This window comes from Pyxicephalus adspersus, chromosome 1 (assembly GCF_032062135.1).
Source record: "Pyxicephalus adspersus chromosome 1, UCB_Pads_2.0, whole genome shotgun sequence".
NCBI classification, from domain to species: Eukaryota; Metazoa; Chordata; class Amphibia; order Anura; family Pyxicephalidae; genus Pyxicephalus; species Pyxicephalus adspersus.
This window is the reverse complement of record NC_092858.1, coordinates 651208-663343: the sequence shown is the minus strand read 5'-3', so window position 1 is coordinate 663343 and position 12136 is coordinate 651208. Positions and strand designations below refer to the sequence as shown.

Here is a 12136-nt window from a genome sequence, read left to right as displayed (position 1 = left end):
CAGACAATCCTCAAACCGCAGTGTGCATTGCCCTCATTCAGTCTATAATTTCCAATGAGATAAGGGGAATAGAAAAGCTTAATCACTATTATAGAAATTACAGCATACATATGAAGTAAGAACGTGTTTGTGACTTCTACATCTAAAAGGACAAACTATGCAAGGAAAACAAATTTAGTTACCATAATTGTAACCTAGTAAAACACTTTATATTAAGGTTATCACATTTTATTTTCTCATCATCAGGAAAGTCTCCCAAGTTACTTGATGTCTTCCTCATTAAACCAGACTACATGGCCTGCGGTATTTATCCTGATTGGAATCCCAGGACTGGAGGACGTTCAGATCTGGTTCTCCATTCCAATGTTCATCATGTATGTCTTAGTTGTCTCAGGAAACACTATAATATCCTTCATTATTTTATCGGAGGAATCTTTACACAAACCCATGTGTCTTCTCCTCTGTGCTCTCTCCATCGCTGATGTACTGCTGGCCACAACCACCACCCCTAAAATCCTTTCCATCTTTTGGTTCCATTCTACAGAGATTGGATATAGGGACTGCCTTGCTCAGCTCTTTTTTGTCCACGCCTTCTCCATAATGGAATCTACTATTTTATTGGCAATGGCTTTTGATCGTTATATTGCCATATGCAACCCTCTGAGATATACCTCGATCCTCACCAATACAACTATTGCAAATATTGGAATTGTGGCTATAATTCGAGGCTCAGTCCTCACAGCACCAACTTGCTTTCTGATATGGAGGTTGTCCTATTGCCGAACTAATATCATCTCACACACTTACTGTGAACACATGGCCGTGGTGAAGTTATCATGCTCAGATACCACCATCAATCGAGTTTATGGTCTGACAGTGGCTCTGCTAGTAATTCCTGTAGATATTTTGTGTATAACAGTGTCATATTGCGCAATCTGTAGAACCGTCTTCAAATTGTCTTCCACAGAAGCCCGTCACAAAGCCTTGGGCACGTGTGGCCCCCATATCTGTGTCATCTTGATCTCCTACATCCCCACTCTCTTCTCCTTCTTTACTCACAGGTTTGGACAAAACATCCCCCTTCATATTCACATTATCATTGCCAACCTCTACCTTCTTGTCACACCCATGTGTAATCCCATAATCTATGGGGCCAGGACCACAGAGATCAGGGAGAGGATTTCATTGTTTGTTTGTGGGAAACTTCTTAAGAGTTTTTAAAGAGGAGTTTAGGGTATTGTCACAATATGACATTAAATGTACATTGGAACCTCGGCCAGGCTACTATCTGCAAGGAGTTTGTACGGCCTACCAATGTTTAAGTTGGTTTCCTCAAAGCTCTCCAGTTGTTTCCCACATCCCCAAAAAAACATGCAGTTAGGTGAATTGGCTTCCCTTTCAATTTGGCTTTAGACTGTGTTAATGACATATGACTATGGTACATTGGAGTGTGACATGACTCTTTATTTTGTAAAGCTCTGCGCAATATCTCGGTTATGTAAATACAAGAGAAAAAATAAAAAAGCATAAACATGTTTGATGACATACTTCTCAATGTACGGGTCATTGGGTTTGGTGCAATTCCTATTTAAAGCTTACCCATACTTAGTAACTTGTGTAACTAAAGTAAAAATGTGTCCCATCACATTGTCCGCCTATGTAGCCCATGTTTTGGGATGGTAAAGGATCATCGATGACATTTTCATTTTGTGGCAAAGAGGTTGTGAAAAGTTAAATAGGTTCTTCAATTTATGAACTCCTACAATCTTTAATTCACTATGGTTAGTGATCACACCTGTTTTTAGATTTTCATATTTCAAAGGATCCAAATAATTGCCTCCTGTCTTCCTAATATAGCAAACCCACAGCTGAAAGTACATTCCGTAGTAGTATACCCATTGGCCTATTTGTAAGGATCTGTAAAAATTGTTTTGAGCTCTCCAGATTCCAAAAGAAGGGTGACACATTAAAAGATCGTGTTATGAACTACACAAGCAGTGTGGCAGATGATCACTAATGGCAGTAAACTGATGTGAGATCACTGATAGGTGAAATCAAGTTTAGATTCAAGAATGGTGCCAAAGTAAAATTTAAGGTAAACAAAACTGTGACAATCCAAAAAATAATAAACACTGTCAAAAACAACTAACAAACTTATAGGAAGCATGGGTAGCAACAAGCTGAGGTCAGGATCAACAGGTCTTATGACAAGAAACAGGATCAGGGCCGGGGAGCACAGCAGGTAGCAGGCCAAATACCATGGAGGATCAGGCATGGACTGAAGGAAGGACAAAACCTTAAATAGGGAGCTGCAAGCTGTTTGCATAATAAGTTCTTCTTAGATGTGGCCATCTGTTGGTGGACAGTGGAAGTTCATCATAACCAGGTATACAACGCCTCCAACAGGAGAGGCAGATATCCATAACAGATCCATTGTTACAATTTGACAATAGCAAAAAAATTCTGAAAAGACCCTACCATTGTGTTATAGCCTGTGATAAAAAACACTTTAATATTATCTTAGACTTATGACTGAGTTCAGCCTACTTTCTACAAGTGAAACAGGTTCAAAAGATTGTTTATATCGTGAACTTCTTCATGTAACAAATCAGTAAGAAGCCCCTGCATTAGTTCAGAACCTTGTACTAACAAACCTAAAGAAACTTTTGTATATGGAGAATTCAATAAATGTAGATACTTGAAAGTTAAAAGTCCTGTATACTTACCTAATAGAAAACATTATTATAGTTTGCAATGTTTGGGGTCTATAGATAGATCACTCTCTCAGTATTACAATGTCCATATATATAGGAATAAGCCAGAAGAAAAGATCAACACATCACAGATGGAAACATTGTATCTCCTATAGTTCTGCATTTATATGGATTACCTTTTGGGTACCTAAACATCACACCCCATAAACAACCATGCTCAAATAACACTGGGGAACACATTTTTTGTTGAGTTACATCTTATGCTTGTTTTTTAATAATTTTTGGGTAGTGAATCCAGAAATGACCCCAGTTTTTTCCTATCACATCCAGTTCTTATGATACAGGGTATCTTGCATTGTTGTCAAAAAACATACAAATTTTACATACAGTGAAAAAATAATGAAATAATAACTTGAATGTACTGTTTATTTAAATTTCTTTTGTTCATACAAAGGATTTATTGTTACTCTGACATTTTTTTTTACAGTAAAACATTTGAAAATAATCAGGTAAGCGGTTAAGGTAAAAATTTACACTTCTATCTTTTCCTGGAGTGTTCAGTGTTAGGACAATCCCGCCGGATGCTCCAACAATAGTCAGCCATCATATGTACATCCCATCTACCCTGATACCGTCCTTCCATGACCTTCAAATCTTGGGGGAATCATTCACCTTGCTCATCACTGACTGCACCAAGGTTTTCCGGGAAGTTAGAAAGATGGCTATGCAGAAAATGAACCTTGATGCTCATATTGCAACCAAGCATTTTGTATCTCTCCAAGAGTTTCTGGACAATTTCTGTGTAATTATTTGCTCGTGTGTTTCCAGGAAAGTCCTTGACAATGGCTCTGAATGATAACCAAGCATTCTTTTCCACTTCTGACATTGTCCTGATGAAATGTTCATCTTTGATGAGTTGCCGAATCTGTGGACCATCAAACACACCGGCCTTTATTTTTTCGAGTGACAGGCTAGGAAATGCCAAAATGAGGTACTTGATGTTAGGAGATGCTCTTTGGGCCTACAATATCAAGCGGTGCCCCACCACAAAAGGGCACGCTCGGCCTATTCTCTCCTGCAGCTGCGCTCGCAGTAGCACAGGGATTCTAGGTTTTAAAGCTCTGAGGGTTGCAGCATCCTTGTTTCCCTGTAGCTGTGTTTTCCCTCTCTGCATCCTCTGCACTGAGGCTGCACAGCTGAGTGGAACTGGAGCTGTGTTGCAGCTGATTAGTAGAGTGATTCCTGTGTAATCCCATGCTGTATTTGGCTGCTGGGGCTTCATAGCCTCTCTGCTTCCAGTCTCTGTGCCTGTCATAGGGTTAGCTGGGCTTATCTGTGCTGGAGAGATTCTTAGTGTTTTTCTGTTGCTGACCTTTGCCTGTCCCTGACTATCCGCTTGAGTTCAGCCTGGACCGACCCTTGCCTGTGACCCCAACTCCGCTTGTGCCTTTTCTAATACCTTGTTTGGTGGACTGATCTCCTGTGTTTGACTTCGGCTTGTTTCTGGATTCCCTGGTAATGTCTTTACTGCGCATCTGTGGGCTCCTGCTCAGTTGCCGGCCAAGTCCTGGGGGCAACCGAGTGCTGGGAGACACAACCAGTCTCCCAAGGCTGAGCAGGGGCTGTTATAGGTGAAGACTGCGGCCTTAGATTGGGGGACTGGTGTCTGGAGAATACTGGTACTATCCAGGGCCTTAAACTTGAAACGATCTCCTACAGTTGGCAAAGTTTTAACAAACTGCTTCATCAGACCCAGTTTCATGTGCAGAGACAGGAATATAATATTTTAATATTTAATATAATATTTAAATATTTTCTTTCTTCATTCTATCAACAAGTGAATGTTTGGATCTCCTGGTTTTAGGGCAGATCTTGGAGGCCAATTCCTTTCCCCCCAATGCCTCTCACACGCTCTGCTGTCCCACATGCAGATACCAGGGATACTTGGTGTATCCGCATTGCTGACCAAGAAGGAAGCATAACATTATAAGGTCAGATGACCCAATTGTGATATTGCAACAACTCAATGACTCTCTTTATGTCTGCATATTCTTCACCAAGAGAAACTGAATGGCCAGTTAGGACACACATTAAGCTCCGCTTTGAGCTATTGATGAATAGTCGCCATTCAGTTATAGATTGGAATTCCCAATTCCTCCAATAAACCAGGTATGGTATGACAATGGTATGGCACAAAGCCATTGTCAGTCCCACAGTACTACAGAAATGGAATTTCTCTGGTTCAAAAGTACGATACCTTTGTTCCTTTTTCAAGTAAGATTTTCTCACGCAGTCTTGATGCTCGGAGTTCTGAAGCCTTCTTGATAATCCCAAATCACTCAACTCATGCCGATCAAATCTCTTACGAAGATTGTCTTCAATTTCAAACTCTTCATCATTGTTGTCACCTAGTTCCTCACCATAATCATGTTCTATAAGAGAGGGAAGTGTAACCGGCACTGGGATTTCATCTGAATGACCACTGGGCGTATAGCCGATGGTAGACTAGGAGTCCACCAGGTTCCCTCATTACCCAAGCCCCAAAATTATGTTTACAATATAAAGATTGCAATTGTTGTAGCTGAATTTTGTGCCAAATAACGGCTGACCGCACCTCTTCCCACAACACTTTCTACTTGGCCGGCAAGCAACACTTGGTATTTATGATGATTCCCAGGATAGACAGAACTTTGACCCTCAGTTTTCTTCTATGCCAATGGAACACGGAAACACTCTCCCACATACTGCAATATCTCCAACAATAACGCACAACCTCTGAACATTTCCTTCACTACCCACTCCAGAACAGAACTAAATGCCTTAAAATAGGAATATGATATTGAACTCATGGGCAAGCATCAGTCAATGAAAATGGAACCGTGTCATGCAAATGCAAACCATACGGTTGCACCAGCAAAAGGCAGAATGAGGATTTAATATATACCTTCACCAAAAGCGAACCACCCCCAAAACACTGCACTCCCACAATGCTGCCCCAGCAGCCCTACCTGAGCTGCCAGTCACCCCACCTTATGCTCCTGGACTTATCCTATTTGGCACTTCTGCTCCCCTGGGGGGACCATTGCTCCATGTCATTATCTGATGTATAGTGGTACCTCGGTATAAGTCCTTAATCTGTTCCAGATCCTTTGACTTATACCAAACAAATTTTTCCCATAAGAAATTAAAGGAAAATGAATAATCCGTTCCCATGAAAAAAATCCTATTGTCATTGTCATATTATACATAGATGGGGCTGTATAAAACAATTTAAACACTGCCTAATCATAAAATACAAAACAATTAGATTAAATGAATGAAAATTAAACCTCACTTTACCTTGCTGAGAGAAGTTGCGTGCCCACTAGGATGGTGCTGAGAAGGGAAGAGGAGGAGATGTTAAATAATTCACAGAGAGTTACAGCGTAGGTTGTTCACTGAATGGTAGCAACTGGCATACTGACGATCGTGGGCAGTCGTGGCTTTGTAAATAAGGGTAGCAGGCGGTGTTATGACTCATTTTGACCCATACAAGTTCTAGCACAAAGGATGTATACCAAGCAAAATTTTTTGTGCCCAAACAGGACTTATACCAAATTGGACTTATTCCAAAGCGGACTCTTTTCTCTGCAAAAAAACTGCAATGGCACTCGCTTTTACCACCACAGTCCAAAGTTTAACCTGCCCACCATGAGATTAGGCATCCCATTCCATCGATGTACCCTGCTCCCACAGCTGCAGAATCTGCCAGTGGTGAGGATTTCTCCCAGGCTGCGACCCCCCTGCAGCAGCTGAATGTCTGGCAGGGGAGTACGGAGGGTCCCTGGGGAGATTCATTAGGCAGAGTCGAGCCCGAGTGGAGGGGTCAGGACTTAGGGCTCAGGCACTCCAGAGGGAATGCCCTCCAAGGCTGCAGGGACATTGGGCCCCCGGCTGTTACCCTCCCAGCAAAATTGTTGCAAACTGCTGCTGAAGTAGGAAGCCATTGTTTGAAATCCCGTAGCTAGGCTGTCCAATTCCCCATATCAATGCATGGCAGTATGCATAGCATATATGGGTGTTCTCAGTAACTGAGACCTTAAAGCAGACCTAAACTAAAATGTTTACTTTACATAAAAGGCTAGATAACTCTTTTATATAAATTAATAATATTATTCTTTTTTTACTGCAACACCCTTTCTTATGGGATAAAGGGGAGCGCAGAGTTTCCCGGGATACCTATGACACACAAGCCAAGCGAGATTCAAGCCTATTCTGTCAGAATTCTTAGTGCACATTGTGTTTAGTGGTTCCTCCAACCGCACTTCATTTCACTACAGGATGTCCTAGTGATATATGGTTCAGTAAGAGGAATCATTAAGCACACTTAAGGCAAAGTGACTGTCTTTGCAAATCCATATATACCTCCCATGCCTCACCATTGGTACTCACCCCATACTTCTCGGTTTTTCCTTCTTATGTCCCAGCCAAGTATATGAGAAAATCCAGAAATGATGGGATCTTTAACTTATGGAAGTGACTTTTTGTGAATACTTTGAACCCAAACCATTTTATCCTACCAAAGATAAACTAAAATGTGTCATCTGAATTCCACATCAGGGTCCGAACTCGGGGCTCTGGTGGTGGCTCTTCCTATTGATCCTCTAAAGCTCTAGATTGCTCCCTCAGACAAGCATGGAACCTTTTGTTCCTCCCATTAAATTCCTATTCCAACCATACCTTGTATTACTGTTTGCCAGATTGTTGTGTTTCTGTCAGTATCCTGCTCTTTGCTGCTGCTGTAACATTTCATCCTTTTCTACCACTGTCTGTGTACTGACTGCTGTTATATTGACCACTCTGCACAACTTTGCACTTCAAACCTAATACATTGGCTTCCCATTTTTACTTGATTCCTGAGTACACATCTACTTCCTTCTATAAATACTAGTACCTGTGTACTGACCTCAACATGTACTACATGGACTTCATGCTGCAACTATTGGACTCTTTGGCCTGTTTCTAGGTTGTAACACCCAATTAGAAAACTCCTTGAAGGGTTCACATCATCTTAAAATGGGTTTACTTGTGGTCTTGATGAGTGAATATTTAGACAAGTTGCTGGGGTGGTGGGAGGGTAACTGTTAATATCTTAGACTAAGAATTGTTCTTTGTTCATTGTTTGTATGAAGCAATGATGTAGAAATGAGATAATGAGTTGGAAGAAAATAAAAGGCATCGGGTCATTGGGGGTCCATGATGTACAGGAACCCACAGAGGTAACTAAATAATCGGGCTGAGGCCCTTATCATTCCATTTGTGTATCTGAGTTCACCTGTAAACAAGATCTGTTGGTGGGATTTGAGGATGAGTTTGGGGAAATTATGAAATTTGGACTATTAAGTCAGAAAAAAGTCCGGAGCCAGGAGAGGAGAACGTCCATGGAGAGGAGATCCTCATCAGATTCACTAACTGTATAAATATCACACCTTCCATCACAGATATCACTAATTCTATGTACGAGCCGGGCATTAGGAAAAGCCATGAACCCTCTGACTGCAATTCAGTGTAAGTAATTCTGCTTCTTAGTGTTAAATAACATTTATATGGTTCTGACATACAATGCTGTGCTAAAGTTTCGGCAGAGGTGAAGAAATGCTGTAACCTAAGAATGCTTTCACAGATAGAAGTGTTCATAATTTACTCTCAATTACAATGAAAGCCCAAATAATGGAATTTGCTATCACCGCCCTTTGCATTCATCAATTTTTCTAGGTACACATGCACACAGTGTTATAGGAACTCCGCAGGTAAGTTGTTCCAAACATCATGGAGAGAGTTAGTGGGCTAATTGTTTGATATTTGACAAGTCTCATTGTTGTGATTTATTAAATTCATATTGATGTTGGTTGGGATATATTTGGTTGTAAGTGAATCTTTCATCAATATACAATATACATAAAATATACAATATATCACTACAGTATTGGAAAATCAATATTAAGGAGCTGAGGTTGATTTTTTTCCATAATTTTTTTTTAATATATTTATTTTGTCTATAGCTGTGCTTCTCAACCCGGGTTCCATACAGCTTGTGCCTCTCATTTTAAGGTCAGTTTAAGTGACAGCAATGATCTTTTGGGTATCTGTAAGGGTGACACTCCCACTGTCCAGCAATGTAATAGGCATTATTCTTACTAACCACCATGCTAACTTCATTATGGTTATTGTGGAAGGGGTTCTCTGAAAACCTGAAAGTTATTTTAAGGATTCCCCCATGTTAAAAGGTCAAAAATATTTTGCCTATAGTCACATAAAGGAGCTCTCCAATTGGAAACACCTGTTTTTGTGTCAACTGTTTAAGCAAGGAATTTCTTTGCCTTTAAGAAGATTTCTCTCGTTTGCTACAGCAGTTCCCATACTCTTGTTGTACAAAGAATGTTGATCAAGGAATCGGTAAAGAAGAGCCAATTGTAAAAAAGGGATTTTAGTGGCAGATCTGACAAACATTTCCCTAATCATAGGGCCAGAAACATGCAATAATAGTATGCATCACTCAGATCCATCCAATGGGTTCCTTCCAGTAATTACTGTATTCTTTCTTTTATAGAACGTGATTTGAAGAAGCTGCACTTTGATTGGCTGATATTGACAACCTAGACAAGTCCTTTTCTCTGCTTCTCATTCATCAGGGTATTGTGTTCTAATTTCAGAGATTCTGATTGAATGATTTGGGTTTATCAGACTGTTTACAGATGGACTATTAAGGGGGGAGGTCACGTTTTAAATGGTAGGACTCCATCTACACCAAATAACCATTTAGGGTGTATTACTTTTACTTTGTGTATTGTGTGACATTTTTACATACAGATCTGATCATACTTTTTTTTTTAGATATAGATTTGTGGATGGCTCTATGGTGGATACTTCCATGACACACTCCCATAGTATTGCCATACTTGCTGAAAGATTCTAAGAGATGAACCCAGTATAGGACAAGACACACAGTGTGCATTGCCCTCATTCAATCTACAATTTGCAAATAAGAAATGGAAAAGCTTAATCATTTTATTGCACAGCATAGATCTAAAGAAAGAATGTGATTGTGACCTCTACATAGGGAAGTACAAGCTATGCAGGGAAAACAAATTTCATTAAACATGAATGAAACCAAATAAAATGCTTTATATTAAGGTTATCACGTTTTGTTTTCTGCTTTTCAGGAAAGTCTTCCTAGTTACTTGATGTCTTCCTCATTAAACCAGACTACATGGCCTGCGGTATTTATCCTGATAGGAATCCCAGGATTGGAGGACATTCAGATCTGGTTCTCCATTCCAATGTTCATCATGTATGTCTTAGTTGTCTCAGGAAACACTATAATATCCTTCATTATTTTATCAGAGGAATCTTTACACAAACCCATGTGTCTTCTCCTCTGTGCTCTCTCCATTGCTGATGTACTGCTGGCCACAACCACCACCCCTAAAATCCTTTCCATCTTTTGGTTCCATTCAACAGAGATTGGATATAGGGCCTTTCTTTCTCAAGTGTTCTTTGTCCATGGCTTCTCCATAATGGAATCCACTATTTTATTGGCAATGGCTTTTGACTGGTATATTGCCATATGCAACCCTCTGAGATATACTTCGATCCTCACCAATACAACTATTGCAAATATTGGAATTGTGGCTATAATTCGAGGCTCAGTCCTCACAGCTCCATCTTGCTTTCTGATATGGAGGTTGTCCTATTGCCGAACTAATATCATCTCACACACTTACTGTGAACACATGGCCGTGGTGAAGATATCATGCTCGGATACCACAATCAGTCGGATTTATGGTCTGATTTTTTGTGCATGACAGTATCATACTCTGCAGTCTTCAGGTCTATCTTCAAACTGTCTTCCACAGAAGCCCGTCGCAAGGCCTTGGGCACGTGTGGCCCCCATATCTGTATCATCTTGATCTCCTACATCCCCACTCTCTTCTCCTTCTTCACACACAGATTTGGAAAAAACATCCCCCTTCATATTCACATTATCATTGCCAACCTCTACCTCCTTATCCCACCCATGTGTAACCCCATAATCTATGGGGCCAAAACCACAGAGATCAGAGAGAGAATTTTATTGTTTGTTTGTGGGGAACCTCTCAAAAATCATTAAAGGAAAGTTTGATTAAGATAATATCACAACATGACATTAAATGTACATTCACACCTCGCCAGACTGAGATTTGAACCCGGGACTATCTGCAAGGATTTTTATGATATCAGTGTAATTTTGTGGGTTTTCTCAAACATCCCCAAAAATCTGAATTGGCATTCCTTTTAAATTGGTCTTAGACTGAGTTAATGGCATATGACTGTGGCAGGGACATTAAATTGAGAGCCCCTTTGAAGGAAAGTTAGTGAAATGACTTTGGGCTTTGTAAAGCTCTGAGTAATATGACGGCACGGTATAAATATAAAATATTAATAAATTTAAGTAAACATATATGATAACCTATTCCTCATTTCACTAAAAAATGTATGGTGTCATTGGGTGTGCTGCAGTTCCTATTTGAAGCTTACTCTTTGTAACCTGGCATAACCTTGTCAAGTGAAATGAACCTTTAATGTAGACTGTTTAACAACAATGAAGTGAATGTTTGTTTTCTGATGGATGTGCTGATTTATCTATTCCTGGACTCTGAGTCTAAAACCTGATAGGAGGGGAAAAGTAAAAACATTACATTGTGGATTGGAACATACATCCCCAGGCTCATGTGGAGCTCAGTGGTTTCATTGTCTAAGCATTGAGCAGGCAGTTCACTAATTATAAAAGTTATAAAAGAGCACCACACTTTTCTATGTAAACAATTTACTATTATATCATAAAATAATAAATATACATATCTAGAACAAAAGTATTTATTATTTGACCTAAATAGTTTGATTCAACATAAATGTCCAATGTGTGTTAAGAGACCAAGAAGTATCTGCTAATGAAGGTGGTGACCTACGGAGAGGGACCCTTCAAACATGTTGACAACTGGTGCAGAATAAAATATATACAGTTAGCTCCATAAATATTTGGACAGAGACACGTTTTTCCTAATTTTTGTTCTGTACATTACCACAATTATTATAAATGAAACAACTCAGATTGACCTGCAGACTTTCAGCTTTAATTCAGTGGGTTGTACACAAAGATTGCATAAAATGTGAGGAACTAAATCCTTTATAACACAATCACTTCATTTCAGGGGCTGAGAAGTAATTGGACAATTGACTCAAAGGCTATTTCATGGGCCGGTGTGGGCAATTCCTTCGTTATGTCATTATAAATTAAGCAGATAAAAGGCCTGGAGTTGATTTGGGGAGGGGAGGGGGTGTATGTGGAAGATTTTGCTGTGAACAGACAACATGCGGAGTTCTCCATGCAGGTGAAACAAGCC

General features: G+C 39.9%; 1 protein-coding gene and 1 pseudogene across 1 annotated transcript; both read left to right on the top strand.

The window, feature by feature from the left end:
• Window positions 1-267: 267 nt before the first annotated feature.
• LOC140321779 (olfactory receptor 52P1-like) lies at window positions 268-5189 on the top strand. The gene is made up of 2 exons (XM_072398564.1): window positions 268-1178; window positions 5135-5189. The coding sequence occupies exons 1-2, from the start codon at window positions 268-270 to the stop codon at window positions 5187-5189; spliced, it is 966 nt and encodes a 321-aa protein (XP_072254665.1).
• Window positions 5190-9937: 4748 nt separating this feature from the next.
• LOC140321778 (olfactory receptor 52P1-like) lies at window positions 9938-10863 on the top strand (annotated as a pseudogene).
• Window positions 10864-12136: the final 1273 nt, after the last annotated feature.